General features: G+C 43.5%; 1 protein-coding gene across 8 annotated transcripts in view; it reads left to right on the top strand.

Moving 5' to 3' along the window:
- LRCH2 (leucine rich repeats and calponin homology domain containing 2) overlaps positions 1-7877 on the top strand; it is a 57428-nt gene extending 49551 nt beyond the window's left edge. For 6 of the 8 annotated variants that reach the window (XM_083422590.1, XM_083422592.1, XM_083422591.1 and 3 more), the window contains one exon: positions 733-7877. In XM_083422590.1, the coding sequence (XP_083278716.1) occupies positions 733-852 (120 nt within the window). In that variant the 3' untranslated portion in view covers positions 853-7877. The remainder of the gene's footprint in view (positions 1-732) is intronic. The other 2 variants (XR_014507009.1, XR_014507010.1) reach the window with 1 other exon arrangement.
- The last annotated feature ends 12016 nt before the right edge of the window (positions 7878-19893 follow it).

The raw sequence follows: 19893 nt of genomic DNA, 5'->3' as shown, positions 1-19893 counted from the left end.
GGAAAGGGATGTTGTCATCCCTTTTCCAAAATCTGCCTTCCCAGGACTCTGACCAGTGGTCCATATAGCTCAGTACGTACTTTACTGATTGGCAATGGCTCTCCAGGATTTCACACTGAAGTCTTCCAACCCTATCTGGAAATGCCAGGGGGTGAACCTGGGCCACTGGTCATTTTGCCTGAGACTGTTAGGAATTGGGAGTCCAGTATCATTTGGAGGGCCACAGGTTTCCCCATCTCACTTGAGCAAACCTCAGCAATAGTGTGGCTTTATAGGTTTGGGGGTGACGACCTGTTCAAATGATGAAGAATTTGCTGTTGATTAGTATAAGCTGGGAAAACGTATTAATAAAACAGATTCATGCAAGATACATTAGTCCAATGTTCCTCAAACGTGGGTCTCAACTGTTGTTGGACTACAACTCCCATCATCCCTGACCACTGGTCCTGCAAGCTAGGGATGATGGGAGTTGTAGTTCAACAACTGCTGGGGGCAGGCCTTTCTTCAAAGTATGAACAATTGTGGGAGGGAGAGGAGGAATGTCTTTAACTTGTTCCAGTAGGAGGAAGGGCTGGAAGGGAAGCCTCCATGGGCTGTATCTGGGTGTGGACCAGAGGTTCCCAATCCCTGAGGAAGTAGGACATTTCAGTAAATTGCTATTCTGGAAAGTTAGGATGTCTGTGTGGGCATTAACAGCAACAAACCATACTGAAAAGTCATTTTCTTTCCTAGGAAAGACTTTGCCTGCCCCATCACATTTTGGAAGAAAGGGGCCTTGTGAAAGTTGGAGTTACTGTTCAAGCTCTTCTTGAAATACCTTCATCTAAAGCGTCACAGCTTTCTTGCCTGTAACAGGACACTCAGAGAACCAACTTGTTGCCATGATGTGTGCTAATGTGGATTGATTCCAGTTCAGCTTCCTTCAGAGGAACACCCTAAGCCATCAGAAGTGATTGCAGGCCAGATATTGTACAGGTGAAACTCGAAAAATTGGAATATTGTGGAAAAGTTCATTTGTTTCAGTAATTCAACTTAAAAGGTGAAACTAATATATGAGATAGACTCATGACATGCAAAGTGAGATAATGTCAAGCCTTTATTTGTTATAATTGTGATGATTATGGTGTACAGCTGATGAAAACCCCAAATTAACAGAAATTAAATATTGTGAAAAGGTGCAGTAGCTATTCAATCCATAGCACCTGCAATGGGTTCCTGAGCCTTTAAATGGTCTCTCAGTCTGGTTCAGTAGGAAGCACAATCATGGGGAAGGCTGCTGACCTGACAGTTGTGCAGAAAGCCATCATTGAGACTCTCCATAAGGAGGAAAGCTTCAAAAGGTAATTGCAGAAGAAATTGGATGTTCCCAAAGTGATGTATTGAAGCACATTAATGGAAAGTTATGCGGAAGGGGAAAGTGTGGAAGAAAAAGGTGCACAAGCAGCAGGGATGACCACAACCTGGAGAGGATTGTCAGGAAAAGACCATTCAAACGTGTTGGGGACTTTCACAAGGAGTGGACTGAGGCTGGAGTTAGTGCATCAAGAGCCACCACACACAGATGGATCCTGGAGATGGGCTTCAAATGTCGTATTCCTCTTGTCAAGCCGCTCCTGAACAAGAAACAACGTCAGAAGCGTCTTACCTGGGCTTAAAAAAAAAAAAAAGAACTGATCTGTTGCTCAGTGGTCCCAAGTCCTCTTTTCTGATGAGAACAACTTTTGCATCTCATTTGGAAACCAAGGACCCAGAGTCTGGAGGAATGGGGAGGCACACAATGCCAGATGCTTGAAGTCCAGTGTGAAGTTTCCACAGTCTGTGTTGATTTGGGGAGCCCTGTCATCAGCTAGTGTTGGTCCACTGTGCTTCATTAAGTCCAGGGTCAACGCAGCTGTCTACCAGGAGATTTTGGAGCACTTCATGCTTCCTTCCACAAACGAGCTTTATGGGGATACTGACTTCATTTTCCAGCAGGTCTTGGCACCTGCCCACACTGCCAAAAGTACCAAAACCTGGTTCAGTGCCCATGGGATTACTGTGCTTGATTGGCCAGCAAACTTGCCTGACCTGAACCCCATAGAGAATCTATGGGGCATTGCCAAGAGAAAGATGAGAGACATGAGGCCGAGCAATGCAGAAGAGCTGAAGGCTGCTATTGAAGCTTCCTGGTCTTCCATAACACCTCAGCCGTGCCACAGGCTGATAGCATCCATGCCACGCCGCATTGAGGCAGTAATTGATGCAAAAGGGGCCCAAACCAAGTACTGAGTACATATGCATGCTTCTACTTCTCAGAGGTGCAATATTGCTCTATTTGCAATCCTTGTTTTGCTGATTTCATTTAATATTCTAATTTTCTGACATTGTTAATTTAGGGGTTTTCATCAGCTGTACGCCGTAATCATCACAATTATAACAAATAAAGGCTTGACATTATCTCGCTTTGCATGTCATGAGTCTATCTCATATATTAGTTTCACCTTTTAAGTTGAATTACTGAGATATTCTAATTTTTTGAGTTTCACCTGTAGACCGCGCCTTACTTTAAACATATGTTTATGTTAAACTGACAGTTTTCCAGTATGGTAAAGAATTGTACTGCTTGCTTGCTTAATCCAGAGCCATAAGGGATTTTGAGATTATCAAAATCTCTTTTTCAAGGTAGTACACATTCTGAGTTCTCTTATTAATATTTCATTATTTTTCCTATTTTATGCTACACTGTGTTAGGCTGTCTCCTAGGTTTGCTGCACACGTTTTATAATGAGCAAGAAACATAGAGCTTTGGAGATTTTTATATGGCAAAGAGTCCCAACCCGTTGCTGGTTCTTTGTCATGGATGCATTTTGAAAAATGTGCAATGCTGTCTTGCATATATTATGGTTTTAGTGTGTGCATTATAGGGCCACGCTAAAAATATAACATGCATAGCAGCTCTTAATCACATTTCCATTAAAAGAAGTCTAAAATTATTTTATGTACATTTTTTTCAACAACAACAAAAGAATCACTGCAGCATGGTGTGAGAAATCTGGATGATAAACCATGTGATGCATTTTTTCCCAGTTTCCAGAAAATTGTGTCCCTAATTTCTTGCACTTCTTGCTGTTGTACCATCTCCCGTATTTTAGTTGGGCGGATGATGATGATGATGTTGATATTGATGATATTGATGATGATGATGGCAGAATAAGATACAGTATAAAGGACAAGTTTTATGTGGGTTTTTCAGTATTCTAGGTTGGTGCCAAAATATTTTTTTTCAGTTGTACTGTAGATTGTTTACATGTGAAGTGCCTGTGATAACTCTTTTACTAGTCTTAAACTTCTTTGCAATTTCTTTGTGTCTCAATAGATGCAATGTGTATTTTTGAATATTAGGTTTTTGTAAGATTGGTAACGTAAAGTTTAAAGGACTAACATCTGAGTGTTGGATGTTCTTCAGTTTGCACAGTTTGAATTTATTAGGTTTGGTTTTCTAAAGAAAAAAATTGTAAATATGCTTTTATTTATCCTATTTAATTTGATACTTAATCATTTTTTCAATGTATTGTTGGACAATGGATGCCACTTTCTTTAAATTATTTTCATTGTCTGACACTTAACAGTGACATATGGCGTGATTTAAATGGGAGTCGTACAGAAGCTTATGAGTTAAGGATGTTGAGGTAAAACTGCCAAATAAATAAATCTCAGGTTTATATTGTGACTTGTCAGGACTTTACATCTTGCTCCTGACTTCTGTTACTACGGAGTAGTGAAACTGAGCCCTAAAGAAGCTCTATTTTGCAATATTTTCAAAAGCGTTGGGCAGCTGGCTGGTTCAGGGCATTGAGCTGTTCCCTCTGCACTGTGTGGTCAGTAATCCTAAAGCTGCAAATCAGGTTTGTTTGTTTGTTTGTTTGTTTGTTTGTTTGCTTGCTTGTGAGGGGCAAGGAGAGATTCCTGTTCCCCCATGTTATTTGCTGTTCTCCCTTTCCCTCTATTTCTGTTGTAACAAAAGTGTTGAGTTGGGGGAAAGAACAACTGCTGGGCACAGGGTGAAAAGGAAGAAGGGGATTGCTACATCCTGGCAGCAGCAATGCATGGTCATGCATCATAAGGCAAGATGGTAGCTCCTCTTTTCCTGTACACCCCCCTCCACTACCCCTTTGTACTAGAGCCACAGTTCATGCAGCAGGTCCATTATGACACCACACACCCCGGCTAGTAAGAGATTGCACCTCTTATAATCAGTCCATCTGTATCTCCCCATCGTTTTAGAAGCTATTCTGTGCCCTGTTTACAGGCCTTGGAGACAAATCCATCAGTGCCACAATGGGTGTTCCCGTAACTTTCCCCCTTTTGCTCTACAGTGTGAAGTGAATGGTAGAAATGAGATAAATTACCATGTCTTTGAAATTAACCTTTCATTTAATTACTTCACTGTACAGTGGAAGAGTCCCAACCCATTGCTGGTTCTTTGTCATGTATGGATTTTTGCGTCGAGTTGTGGACATAATCCGTCCTGGAGGCACGTCCGCAACTCAAAGCGTTCACATCCAGAAGCGCAGCGTTTGCACACATGCACAGCACGATTTAGCACTTCTGCACATGCTCAAGCGGCAAAACCCAGAAGTAACTGTTCTAGTACTTCCGGGTTGCCACAGGACGCAACTTGAAAAGACATAACCTGAAGCAGACGCAACATGAGGTATGACTGTATACATTTATTAATTAAATGGAAAAAGCCAGACTCTTTTCTCATTTTTGAGCTGTGTGTCTGCAATTTTCAAATAAACTAAATTCTTCTTCCTTGTCCAAATGATAAAACATATTTCTTTGTTCTTAACTCTCCACTACCCAAGGAACTCCCTGTTGGATTGCTGTTGGCTGCAGTACCACATAATAGTTACTGGGTTAAATTTGTAGTGTGGGGCAAAAGGGGTACAGGGGGTCTTGAATGCTTTCACAACATATGTGCAAAGTGAACTTTGTGACTAGCTGCTTTTTCTTCCTCCCTACAAGCGTGTGTTGTGAGCCTAAGGCAGGCCTTAGATGGCATCCTTGAGCCAAATAAAAAGCACACTAAACTGTTTCATGAAGCTTTTAAATAGAGCATGATTTGTTGTAGATTAGACCTTTCCTTTCACAGTTTTCCCCATAATTGTATTTTTAATGTTAGCTTTGAAAACCTTTTAAGGTTTAATTTCAGTCTGTTACAAGAAAGAAAAGATAAATATCATTTTTGTAGATTTTGTGAAATATAAAATCACCTTAGCACAGTTTAATAGAAAAAGCTGTTGTGATGTTGGGTGCAGTTGGATGCAGAATGAGCCCAGACCTCAAGATTTTTAGGCATTCCACCATGCAGCACTCAAACACCACAATGTGCAAAAGTGGATTCTGTTTTGAGATGTCACAGCTCACTCCTCCTCCTCCTCTCACTCCTATCCTTTCTCTTGTTCTTGAAAGTGTTTATTCTCTTTTGTTCTCCATTACAAATAAATAAAACCCAAGCCCTCGTCCTTCAGATGGTGATTTGTATACCCAGGCTGTATGTCACAACTAGTGACATTCCTCTTGGTTTGCAATCTGCAAAATTCTGCACGTTAAAGGTTCAGAGTGCACTGTGGTCTAGATAATAAGATAATGGTAAGTGTGGCCATTATTATTTTTAAGAAGGACATTTTTACAATTTCCCCAATAAGAGCAAACCTCCTTGCTTCCAACATGCACAATTGTGCACTTCTGAACACAAAAACTTCCACTGACAGAATCTTTGAACAAGCACAGTCTTGAATTCATCTTTCACGTGACTGAATAAAACTTGAATGCTGTTTCTCACAGTTAAATCACCTCCATAATAGTATTAGTATCCTGCCTTGAAAAAGGTGTTGCAGGTTGGGAACCTTTGGTCCTTTGGATGCTGCTGAACAACAACTCCCATAATCTCTGCCCAGCACTATCAAGAGGCCCAAAGGTTTCTCATACCTGGTCTACAGAGTAAGCCATTGGAATATACAAAAACAGTGTTAAGAGACAGGTAGAGCATTTTCTACTACAGTGTTTCTCAAACTTGGGTCCCCAGTTGTTGTTGGACCACAATTCCCATCATCCCTGGCTTGCAGGACCAGTGGTTAGGGATGATGGGAGTTGTAGTCCAACAACACCTGGGGGTTGAGAAACAGTTCTACTGCATACTTAAACCAGTGTCAAAGTAGTTTGATCTTTCCTCAAAGTAAGAATGTTAGTATTGGGAGGACACTAGGAATTGCTAAAATATCACTCCCTCCCCACTTGTCAATCTTGGGCCTGGCTGACATAATTAGATTATGCCATTAAACTAGATTCAGAGTATCTGTGAAGCCACTCCTAATTGGTGAACAATAAATTATTTATCAATGTCTGTTTTCTGATGCACCCACCAGCATTTAACACAGGTATACAGAAAACCTTCTGTAAAATATACTTGTTATTGTACATGGGGCTAGGAGCATTACATGCTCTGTAAGTTCCCCATCCCATTTGTTTTGCATTAAAATGCAATTAACAGGTTTTATTGAAGTATATTAAAATAAATATTTGGTATGCCTATACCTATTTATTGTTCCTTCATTTGGAAAGGTCTTTTTGTAGGTGTTGAGATCTTTTATTAATTTTTAAATTATGAAATTTCACTCTAACATAAAGATGTTCTGTCTTCCAACAAGGACTAAAAATATGTGCAAAATCTATAGATATGTAAAACACACACACACACACACACACCCGGGCTGCCAAATTGACAAAATTGTAGTGTTTTAATTTAGGAGAGAGGTTGTACATTATTTTCTTGTACTACTTTATAATTCACCAAGCACAGCAATTCTTACACGAACCTGTTTTTTCTATTCATGGAACATAGGTTTAATCATTCTCCTGGGGCTGCCTTTTGCAGACAAATTAGTCTCCATTTGATGCTTCCCAATAACTCATGTGTACATAGAATACTTACTTTGTAATGTCCTGCGATCTCCAGGGATTCAGGCTCTGCTAATTTCTTGGCGTGGGTGGGTGTAAAAAATGAACTGTCACAAACCTACAAAAATTGGTGAGGTGAAGCAGCAACTGGATTTGCTGAGATCCATTTCATACACGACATTCTCCATATGAATGTGTTCCTGTTCAAACCAAATTCTCAGTGTGGTGGCACTTTTAACCTACAAAACACTGAGTTCATTTGTGTTACTGAAACCCATGCAGTGTTGTAGGAAGAATGGCAGACTTTGTGCTGCTACCACGGTGTGAGATGTGAGTGTTACACATTCTGCAAAAGAGACTGGGGTGTTGGGCTGTGATGGGATTAATGGGAAGAAGTGCAAACTCTTGCGTACTCTGTAGAACTAAGACAAAATAATGGGACGAGGTTGGTGGGGGGGCGGGGTTGCTTATTTTTAAATATTGAATCTACTACTTGGTCAGTATTCATTTATTTTGTATCTTCCCTTCAACTTTAGCCAAATCAACATAGCTGCTTAAGTGTAAATGTGTGCAAAACTGAGTACAACTTCAGCAAAGTAGTGAGAAGCAGTCAGGGACTATACTTTTTTCCTCTGTGTGTGTATCTATATATTTCGATATCCATTTGGTGTTGCATTTTAATTTGCTTTGTGTTCATGTTCTGTAAGATGCTTCACCGCCCCATTCATCTTCTTGTACATGACTCTTCCAACACTTGCTTTTTTTCCAGGACTACTTTATTGCTAGAGCTTCCAACAAGTGTATGTTCATTGAAAATAGTCCTGTTTTAGTTTTCTTCTGTAAATAGTTTTCTATTGGAATCAGCATGAAAAAGACCCACGTGTCCAAAACTGATGTACATAATCTATGTATAAAATGCAAACTCTTTCATAATCCTTGTGTAGTCAAATGTGTGTTTTGTTCTTCTATCATTAATGGTCAGCAGCTGCCTAGTAAGGAGCCTGACTTTTGACTGGTTGCATTTTCATTATGGCTGTGTGCTCTTGTGCGATTGTTTTTTCTATAAAAAAAAAGTGGATAAGGTACGTGTTTGGGTGGCTTGAGTACTTATCAGTTTGGAAGTAAAACTCCCTAAATAAAGGAGAAGTTTCACCACTTTGGGCATTACCTAAGTCTGCAAAAGGAGTACAGTAAGCCCATAGCTTACATACATGTAACTTGTGCGCATTCAACTTCACGCACTTGGCAAACAAACAAATAAATGAGGGTGGAAAGGGGGCAGGCATCTGGGGAAAAGGACAGGCAGTCCCATCTGTCATTGATCCCATACTGGCATCACTCCCCCCCCCCCCAATCCTTTGTCAGTTGGCAAGGCTAAAGGAATGGGGGACATCAAAAGAGAAACCTTAAGTGACTCATTTTCAGGAGAGACTTTCACATTGGAAAGCCTTTTCATTTGCTGGAAGGGGCAGGGAGGCAGTCATAGCTACATCTGCTTCCCAGTCTGAGCTGCACTGAACTTTTCCACTGTTTCATTTAAGCAGCTCTTGCCTTCAAGCCCCTGAGACCAGAAGAAGAAGAACTTGCGAGCAGATGTTGAACCTTGCAGTGTTCAGTCTCTGTGCATGAGGGTGGATGAGCAGAGACATCTTTTCCCAAATAGCACAAAGTATCTTCGCTCACAAGCAGTACAGTTGGGAAGATGACCGTCAGGCAGTTAAACTCGCTCCTGCCCAAATAATTTACTCATGTATTTCACCATTCTGCTCAAATATTATTCAGGATAAAAGTGCAATTACACTTACTGATGCTGGGTGACAGTATGATAGATTGATCAGGAGCATGTGCCCAAAAACTTGGTGGCAAAGGTGGATGTTGAAGAGGGATTGGAAGTATTGGCTGAAGGGTGAGGGAATGGCCTGTTGCTGCTCAGCTGTTGCTGAATTCCATCTTCCCTCATCCCTGACCATTTACTGTGCTGGAGTCCAACAACATGAGGACCAAAGGTTCCCCATCTCTCTCTATTTATTGCCTTAGGCACAAAAATGTCTTGGTACATGTGTTGTGCAACCACAACCATGATGGACCCCCCCCCCCTTTTTAAAAATAGTTGTATGCTGCCTTTTGGCCCTAAAATTCCCCCCTCCCCAAACATTGTAGTCAAGCCTGTAGAAATTCAGTAATGCAGAAAAAAATGGCCACAGCTTAAATGTGAGTGAAATTTGTAAATAGCTTGGAGGGAGTTTCGTCTGTGTGTTTGCCATCAAGTGCTACATAAATTTTATGAAATAAATAAAAATAAAATGTCAAGCCAAACTGAAGCTCGCCATCCTGAGGCCCCCTAGATACTTTGGATTACATCTTCCAACAGGCCCATCAGTTGCTATAATGCAAAACATCTGGAGGACACCAAGTTGGTGAAGGCTGTTCTAGGAGAAAGTTCTCCAACTTTATTGCCACAGTAGAGAAGGCCCTGCCCTACGTCCCAACCAAGTGACCTGAGGATGATGGGAAGGCTACTGATATTGGGCAAAGCCAACAGGCAGGACTGAAATACATGTCAACATTCTACTTATCTGGACAAAAATGTCACTAAAAATTGTACAGACAGTTCCAAAGTGTGGGTGCTGCCACACTGTGAGGAGTGGATTTTCAGGTGACCATAAGGACCAGCTCCTCCTCCTAGAGTTACGCATGAAATGTAAGTGATGCCCATCTAGATGACATCCAGGCTGTCAGGGAAAAGGCATTAGAATGAGTGTTAGCAATATTTTTCCAATTGAGGGCTTACATTCCCATGGGTGTAGTCTGTGGAGGGGTATATACCAGCAATGAGCAGAACTGGAGTTGACACATTTCCTCTCCCTGTTCCTGCTGCCCATTCCCCCCACCCCCAATCCCTACATGAAATTAGGCAGCAGGCTGAGAGCTGTATTCCCTTCTGGGCAACCTCTTGATGGCACCATGCCAGAGGCAAAAGTGAGTGGAGCAGCTATGGTAAGTCTTAACTTAGTACAATGTGCTGGATATTGACATCCATCCATCTGGGCAAGCATTATCAGAGGCCAAAGAGACATTCCAAAAATACTTGACAGGAGCAAGCCCACAATAAATCACCCAGAGTACATGAAGTTAACGCTTTATTAGAAGAAACAGAATCTGCTCGGGAATGCCAGGCTTAATGACCACAGCAACTCTTTGGTAACTCTTGCCCCTATGAGGCAGTTGCAGAGACTAAAGGTTCCCACCTTCCCACAACTGCCTATGTCCCCTCTCCTAGGTTCCCCCCAAGCAATCCAAGACTACACTAGCATGCCTGCTTTTGCTCCTCCCACTTCATGCCTCTCCTTGTCCTGGGAGACCAGCAGGGAGAGGAGCTTGTTGCAGCAGGAAGGTGCACCATGCACCATGCAGGAAGGTACACATGACTGCACCAGCCTGACTCATTTCTGCCTCTTGACCTCCCACTTTTCTGCTTCTGGACTGCTCTCTGCCACAGACGTTCTGCTCACTAAGCCCTGTTACTCCTTCAGCATCGAACACAACCTCCCAGTCTTCTCCCTTTGACCACTCATCGTCCCACCTCCACTCCCAAAGGCTCTGAGCCTTCCCTTGGGGGTTCCCCAGCTGGTGCCTCCCACCATTCCTCTGCGTCCAAATGATCCATAGCAACACTTGAGCATGTGAAGCAGGGCCAGTGAGAGGTGTAGCCTGGGGAGATTTCTGAGGGTTAGACAATACAAATAAAATTCAGTTAAAATCAATATGGTTATTTAATGTGATGGGTGCGTCATCTCATCTTCAACCACACAGCCCAAGCCACGCCGTAGACTACCTTGAATGAAATGCATGGACTGGCGGCCCACAAACCACAGTTTGTGAACCCTTGGCTTATAGATTAGGGCAATAAATGTCTCTTCCACACTGTCCCTGCTGACACCTTCCTGTGTCCTGCCTCGTGTTCAGGAGTCAGGTGATGGTGGTAGTCCACAACTTGGTAGGCAGTGAGCAGCTGAGATGGTGGCTCACCCTTTGAGAGAGAACCACCACCCAGCCAAGAGGAACTTCATGGTTTGAGCAAGGAACTAACAATCATGGATCTCTCTCTTGCCAGGGCTGCAGCCACTGCAGCATGCTGCTGCCTCAATTCCTTTGCATCTTGGGAATTTGGGAAAGGGGCAGTGTAGTGCCAAGAGTAATGGGGAGGTACACAGAGCATAGATGGATGTTGGCATAGATGCCAGATCAGACCATTGTGGTCTATGCTGACCATAAAAGAATGGGTCTAATACCTGCTATCTTATTCTTCTGACTGGAAATGCTGGGGATTAAATCTAGGACCTCCACAATGCATTGCTGGTGCATTGTTACTGATTTGTGGCCATATCAAAGGTGGGGGACCTTTCTCAGCCCAAAGACCATATTCCTTCATGAGAAATCTTCCACAAGCCACATTTTAAATGTCACATACGGTTTCCTAGAACAGGGCTTGCCAACATGGTGCCCATGCTTGTGAAAGCCTTCATCGACAACTCCAGGCAGGGCCCCAGACTCTGAACTTACATTTTAAAAAAGAAAGTTTCTAGCCTTCCTAGAAAGAAAGTTATGAAGCAAAATGTACAGGTATCCTATGCTAGTTCTATGAAAAGACCTAGTCTTGCTGCTCCCCCTCCCCTATTAGTGTTTTTAGCCAAAGTCCGAGCTAGGATTGGTAAGTGAGCTGTTTGAACACCAAACAATAAGAATCCCTGGTGTTCTAAGAGCTGCTGTTTTCCTGCACTAAAGAGAGGGTGAGGTGTGGCCACCTTACATATTTTTCCTGGTACTGGGAAATTCTCCCAGTTCACTGAAAACAACACCGTCTGTCTGTCTGCTGTCTGGCTCTCTCTCTCTCTCTCTCTCTCTCTCTCTCTCTCTCTCTCTCTCTCTGTGTGTGTGTGTATTTCTGTGCAATCAATATTGTGTGATCTCCACAATCAGAACCAAGAGAACACAGCTTGAAAGGTCCTAGAATGGATAATTAAACAGCATGGGTTTCTCAAAAACACGTCATGCAAGACTAAGCTTTCTTCTTTTGGCAGAACTTGGTGGATCAGAGGAATGCTGCAGATGTTGCATATCTTGGTTTCAGCAAGGCTTTCAGCAAAGTTCTCCATGACATTCTTGTGGAGAATCTGGTAACATTGAGGCTGGACAATGTTACTGTTAGGTGGATTTGTAGCTGGCTAGCGGACAAAACTCAAAGAGTTCTCACCAATGGTTCCTCGTTATCCTGGAAAAATGTGATGTGGATGCCACGGGGTTCCGCCCTGGGCCTGGCGTTTTCCCCCCAACATCTTTATAAATGATTTGGATGAAGGAATAGAGGGGATACTCTATTTACAGATGTCACCAAACTGGGAGGAGTAACTAAAACATCAGAAGATTGAATCAGGGTTCCAGATGATCTTAATAGACTGGAGAACTGTGCCAAAAATAACAAAATGAATTTCAATAGGAACAAATGTAAGGAAAAACCAGACAGATACACAAATAGAGCGTGGGGGACAGCGTGTAAGGAAATGTAAGGAAAAACCAGACAGATACACAAATAGAGCGTGGCTTGACAGAAGTATACAATAAAAGGGTCTGAAGGTCTTAGTAGACCACAAGCTTAACATGAGTCAACAGTGTGATGCAGCAGCAAAAAAAGGTAATGCGATTCTCGGCTGCATCAACAGAACTATACTGTCCAACTCAAGAGAAGTTATATCAACATTCTATTCTGCCTTGGTCAGACACCCGCCATTTTTTAAAAATGGTTCTTTTGGTACCTCCTGTTTTAAAAGGCAGAAGAATCTAGACTGGGGCAGCTAATGAAATGCCCTGCAGGTATTTCTGGACTGAAACTCCCATCTTCCCTGATCCTTGGTGATATGGCCGAGGCTAATGGGAACTGGAGGGCACCAAATTCTGAAAGGCTGACATGGATAATCTTGTGCTTGATGGGACAAATAGTTCAAGATAGAGCAACTTATCTCCCCCCCCCCCAAAAAAAGTCCAATCCAATTCTTCTAGCTTTGGGGGAAAGGAACAAGTGATTCCATTTGCCCCCCCCCTACTTTTTCTAAAGGGCTCACATCCCAACCCCAGCTGCTTTTTCCATTAGTGACAACATTTTGGAATAGTCTGGTGGGACAGGCTTCAGCACAGCAAGGAGTGGTTCAGCTTTCAAGAGTACTGAAAGGTTCTTTCCAGTGTTTAATGTTTAATGGTACAAAGCTGCATATCCATAGAGGGGAAATCCCAGCTGGCTTCCATAAAGGTCTTTGGCCTCTTCTTTTGTTGGAGGAGAAAGGGAAGAGCTAAAAACAGCCACGCTTTTATCCTTGTGCTGTTTCATCAGTGGCTGAGTATTCTGAGCTGTGGCGTGGAGGGGGTTGCAACAGGAAAAGCATCAGATCTACTGCTCATCGGTGTGGCTGTGAGTCAGGGATGCTCTGTTGCTCTAGCGGTCAGGTCAGTTTCCATGAGAGCAGCTCGAAGTTATGACCACAAACCTTGAAAACATGGCCTCCAAGTTCTGGGCTGGGGCTTTGAGAAGCATTGGCTGCCCTCACCTTGTCTAGTTGGCCAATCCAAGCCGTTTCCCAGGATTGTGACCGCTGCGACATGCTGACAGCTTCTAGGAGCCCCAGGTGAGAGCTGAGTGCAGGGATGAACTACCCCAGAAAGAGCACCATGAGTCCCCCACCAGAGGTACTACCCTTCTCCTAGCACCCCATGCACCACTAACCTCCTGTACAAAGGTAAGATTTACATTTCTTGCTCCACCCACTTTTGCCTCTGGTCCTGCCCACCACTGGCATATGGTTCCTGGAAGGGGAACAAGACCCTCAGGCTGTGAAAGGTTCCACACACTTTGCACATGCAGCTGAAGAGTCTTGTCATTGTAGATCATGTCAGAGAACCAGCAGGAGAGCAACATTTGTACATGGGTGTGTTTCAGATCCAAGTGGTTTTAAGAGGATCTCAGGGTTGTTGTGCTGCTCAGATAGGCAGGTGTGCGCACAGACACACATGTGCATGCACAGGCATGGACTTAAGCATTGGTGCGAGCCCTGAAAGAGTTCTCTGAACATGCACCTCATGACACAGGTCCTCTCCAAGAGACATTGCACAGCACAGCTTTGAAGAGCTGCAGCCTCTGCGAGCTTTGTGCCAAGATCAATATTCATTTTCTCACCTCCAATGCTCCTGCTATCAGGGGCAGTAGTTACTTGAGACTTGACACTGAAATTGTTGTTCAAATAATCTGTGCAATGAGCAAGATAGCATGTTAACACAGGGGCAGTGCCAAAAACATTTCTGCAAGAAAGCTAATCAGGGAAGCCCTTTTTCAGCTGAACAGAAAAGAGTCCTGTTCTACATCTGTGCCACAGTGAACCCAACCTAGATCTGTCCTTCGAAGGAGAAGGTAGAATGTGCAGTCTCTTTGCAACAACACAGCACGTGCCTTCACACATGAGCAACACTTTCTGCAAGGGTGGGGAGCCTGTGGCCATTCAGATGTTATCAGAGTACTACTTCCATAACCCCTGATGATTAGCGATGCTCACAGGTCTGATGGAAATTGGAGTCCAATGCTATCAGGAAAACCACAGCCTCCGCCACCAGTTAGTTAGATCAGTTCCCTTGAGAGTGCTGAAAAAATAGGGCCGCTTTCAGTTCTTTTTAAAAATTGAACCTAGCAGTTAACTGTCCTATTTCTTCCCTGACTTCTCCACCTGGCTAATGCATGGCTTTGATTTAAGAAAGGGGGAAATACAGTGGTGCCTCGCAAGACGAAATTAATTCGTTCTGCGAGTTTTTTCGTCTTGCGAAGCACCGCTGTGTATTGACGGTTTCCCATAGGAATGCATTGGCAGTTTTTTAAAAAAGGCGCAAGACGTTTCATCTTGCGAAGCAAGCCCATAGGGAAATCCGTCTTGCGAAGCAACTCAGAAAACGAAAAACTCTTTCGTCTTGTGAGTGTTTCGTCTTCCGAGGCATTCGTCTTGCGAGGTACCACTGTATAGGGGAGCACAGCTCTGGGACTCTTTCCAGAGCAGGAATGTGATAGCAACATCCACTGGGGCACCAGGGTAACAGACGAGCCCACCTTGCAAAGGAATGAGGTGAGAATGAGACTTTCAGGTCTCATCATTGCTTGTGACACATTAGCATATGGGAGGTTGGAGAATGAGGAGAATGAGGAGAAGAATCAAGCAGAGGTTAGATTTTCTTTGTTGGGGTTTCTGCTTCACGTGTCTTTGCAAGATTTTTGGTCTTTCTTTAGCCTTTAATAACTAAAGGTTGCATTTCTGCTAACTGAATATTTTTTTTTAATAGAGACACATTTATTTATTTTAAGCTGAACCTATTCAATACACAGCTATTCTATGATTGTCAGTCTATCCTAATGAATTGGTTAGTCTGCACTTTTGCTCAACTGCATTTTTTGGACTGTCCTGGGAAGGAGGATGTGGCAATGAGGACCGTTAAGAGTTAATTCTTGAGAGATTTGGGGATGGCGGGGTGAAAATAAGAGATAAGGACAGGCGAATTCCTATAGCAGCCTCCCCAAATGCTGTTCTCCCAGTGTTTTGGAGTCCAACTTTCATCAACCCTGGTCAGAACCACCATGCTGATAGGAGGACCTCATACTGGGGAAAGCTGGTCTATACGAAAATTAGCCTGGAGTGATTTTTGAGATGGGAAGAGCCCTGTCCCCTCCAGCTCTTCTCTGTGATGCTGCAATGTGATGGAATGTTCATAAACATTCTACATGCTGAGGGTGAAACTGACAGTGGAATACCTACAACTAGTAGTAAGCAAGGGGATAGTAAATATGACTGATCTTAAGAGGCTGTGTGGTGTAGGAGGTTCAGGCAGACAAGGAGACATGGTGTAGAGAGGGAAGGAAGAGAAGCAAGGGGAGGTGGAAAATAACCGACAAGAAAACTCATCACACAAAGGCCGAGGGGATTTGAGTGGCAGCACTCCTACCATGCTCCAGACTTCAGCGTGGAGAATATTTGGAGAAACACTTTTTGAGAAATTCAAATTGTGTTCTCTCCTACAAAAAATAAAGCAGAAGGATCCTCACTCTGACAGTCTACCAACCTCATAGCAGTTTGCCAGACTAAGGTGAAAGTGGGCAGGAGCAATATTGCAAAAATTCCAGTAATTCATTTCCCAGAAGCAACATCCTCTGGCACATGTCAGAGTTCTGCAGTCTTCTGATCAAAATCCAACTGCTGCCTCTGACAAGTGCTATTTGCATATTTTGTAAAGACGAAACATCCAAGAGACATCTTGAGGCACCTGTTCTATCCATAGCTGTCAAGCATCCCTTATTTGGAGGGACAGTCCCTTATCCCAGCGCCATGTCCCGCTGCTGTCCCTTATTGATGGATGTCCCTTAAATTTCCCGGGTTTCAAAGGAAGCAACTCCTCTCCCTTCCTCCCTGCCAGCCAGGGAGGAGGGAGGCTCCAACTGTGTTGATTGGCTGCCTGGCCCGCCCACCTCCAGTCTCCTCTCACCAGGCTCGGCCCCTGGGAGCACCTCTCCACCAGGACCCGCAGGAGCCTCTGGCCCTTCCACTGCCATCCTCCTCACGGCCGCTGAACTGAGCATCTCTGCCTGGGTCCTCCCCTCTGCCCGTCGCCGCTGCTCCTGCTCCCACTAGGCCGCACTGCAGCTGTGATGCCGAAGGACCCGGATGAGATGGGCAGCCTGGCATGGCCTATGAATTGCTGAGGAGCCTTGAGAGGAGAGCGAGGGCAACCATAGAGAAAGCAGTTCAGAGAGAGGAGGGAGAGGAGGAGGCGGAGGCGTGGGCAGGTGTTCCAAGGGCTACAAGGGAAGGACTGCAAGCGCTTCTCCCGTAGATTAGTAGTGGTAGACTATTAACTAGTATAGATGGTCTGATCTGCGGGTTTACTTCGGGCGCTATTTCCCCCCCCCCCTTCCTCCCGCCCCACCTGATGGAATTGAGAGCTGCAGATGGAGCACGAGAGAAAAGATGCAGAACTGCAGCAGCATCTTCGTAGCTTGGACTTCATTTTGCGTGAAAAGTGGTTGCTGCTTGTAGTTATTGCAGTGTTTCATCGGCTGGTGTCTTGAGCAGCAACCTCTGGAAATGAAGGGCTAAAAACCAGCGCTGCTCTCCAAAATTATCTGGTCCCTTTTAACTTCGTATTTCAGCTGGTAGATTAAAATCCTTTACTTTGGCTGCTGGTCCCTTATTTTCAAATCTGTAAGTTGACAGCTATGGTTCTATCAGTACTACATATTGCAGAAAAAGGGAACATGAACAGATTCTAACTGGGTAAGAGGTCCTGATGATGGGATTCCTTCAGAGAAAATAAATATATTTTCAGAGTGCCAAAGAGGCAGGGTACAACTTCATAAATGCATATTGAATGTTTGCATTTTAAATTAGATGTCTGCCTAATTATTGTGTGATCCTTGGGAAGGGCTTAATATACCCCTCTGTAGCATTGCTTTGTGATCAAACCCATCCTGGGAAATTCACTTCATTGGGTAGCCTGTTGAGAGACCTGTGTCTATATCACAGATTCCATTTGTCACTAGTTATAATAGTTTAGGATAAAGATGCTTATATGAGTGGGAAGAAGATAAGAGTGTTGGGAAAGTGGATAGAGAGTAGATATTATTCTGCAAACCGGCCTGAGATCTCTGGGTATAGGGCGGTATATAAAGTATAATAATAATAATAATAATAATAATAATAATAATAATAATAATTTGCCTGTTACTTTACTTCTGCAGCCATCCCCAAAACTCAGGTTTCAATAAAATACAGAAGAGTGATTGCTATGCAAGCTTAAACTGGCACCTTAAAGAACCGCAGCACAGATTGTACTGGCCTGATTCAGCAGATGCATCGTTATGTTCTTATAAGTTCACTTTTAAGGAGTCTGTAACTGAATAGGAGATTGATATAAAGGTGACTGTAAAAAGGCAAGACCTCTGGGAAATTGACCTTCTCTCTGCAGTGTTTGAATGTAATGTTCATTGGCAGGTTCCTATTCTGACCAAACCATTTGACACATTAACAAGACCATATAACTTTCCAGAGTACTGGAACCAAGTCCCCACACCCTCAAGCAAATTAAGAACCAACTATTTTCCTAGATATAGCTTCCAAAATGAGACAGGCAGTTTTTCCTAGATTAATGTCTGCAACACCACAAATTAATACTAGAAAAACGAGCCAGCTTCCAAATAATAACAAGATACCAGCAATTGACAAGTGCTTTGTTCATTACCATCTATTACCAAAAACAGGGGGAAAGGGGCAGAGCAACTTGTGGTGTTTGCTGCTGTTGGCAATCTTTGGTCTGGCTACAGAGCAGCACAGGAAACCACCGTATGCTAAGTCAGGTGCTTGGTCCATCTAGCTCAATGCTGTCCACACTTGCTGACAGCAGCTATCCAGGATTTCAGTCCTCCCCAGAGAAGCCATTTGGGATTGACCCTGCGACCTCTAGTATCCAAAGATGTCCAAATTGGGATCATGGAAGATGTAGTCGACAGGTGGCACTGAAGTTTGGTCTTTAACCAAGAATCACATGCAGCCTATGACTGTACTGCTTTCTCTAGTGTTCCCTGTAGTGTTCACTGAGGACTAAAGTGGTAAAGGGACCCCTGACTGTTAGGTCCAGTCATGGCCGACTCTGGGGTTGTGCGCTCATCTCGCTTTATTGGCCAACGGAGCCGGTGTACTGCTTCTGGGTCACATGGCCAGCATGAATAAGCCGCTTCTGGCGAACCAGAGCAGCGCACGGAAACGCCAGAGCAGTACAGAGCAGAACCAGAGCAGCGCATGGAAACGCCAGAGCAGTACCTATTTATCTACTTGCACTTTGAGGTGCTTTTGAACTGCTAGGTTGGCAGGAGCAGGGACCGAGCAACGGGAGCTCACCCCGTCGCAGGGATTCAAACTACCGACCTTCTGATCAGCAAGTCCTAGGCTCTGTGGTTTAACCCACAGTGCCACCCGCATCCCTCACTGAGGACTACTCACCTGCAAAAACCTTGCCTTCAGTGATGCTGGAATGATAATCTTCTTAACACAGCCAAGAGGAAGCCATGCTGCCTCTTTGGTAGCTTCTGCTAGAAAGATGCAAGGAGGAGTCTGAAGAGCTTGAAAGAAGGTGGCAGACACTTAGCAATGAACGTGGTGCTTTAGACAGAACTGCATTGGCAGTTAATACCAATAACTTCTTGTTGTTGTTACTGTCATTGTATATGATGAGCTGTATAGATTATTAGATAAATCTACCCATCAAGGAATCCTCAGTTTATTAAAAAAAATTGGGCTTCAACCAGGTCCTAAGAACTAGACTGAAATGTCATTATCTACAAGAGAGAGGCTAAGTATAAATAGAACAATCAACTAAAGACTGCCATCAAGGTAATCTAAATTTTGTGCCAAGGAATGAATACTGTATTTTTCCATCTATAAGATGCCCCCAATTTTGGGGGACTCTGATTTAAGAAAAAATTGTGTATTTTACTATCCATATATAACATGCCCCCAAATTTTTGACATTTTTTAAAAGGAAAAAAACCTAGCCTTATACATGGAAAAATACAGTAATTTTGTGAATCTTCTATATCAGGTGTGCGGAACCTTCAGCCCTTCTGATGGTGCTGAACTAAAACTCCCATCGCCCATGGCCGTTGGCCATGCTTTCTGGGGCTGATTGGAGTTGTACTTAGGAATATCGGAGAATTCCAACAAAAACAGAAATGGGAGGGGAAATTGCTTTCTTTGCCCCATGTCCAGAACAGAAATCAACCCAGCGTATGTGATCACTATTTGCTGTGGCTGCTGCATTCAACAGCCTCAAGCAATATGTAATTGATTATGTGACTCCTCTTCATTTGCAATGCACCTC

This window comes from Podarcis tiliguerta (genome assembly GCF_965153285.1).
Source record: "Podarcis tiliguerta genome assembly, chromosome: Z".
Classification (NCBI taxonomy): Eukaryota; Metazoa; Chordata; class Lepidosauria; order Squamata; family Lacertidae; genus Podarcis; species Podarcis tiliguerta.
The sequence above is the reverse complement of the archived record's forward strand: the minus strand, read 5'-3'. Positions and strand labels throughout refer to the sequence as shown.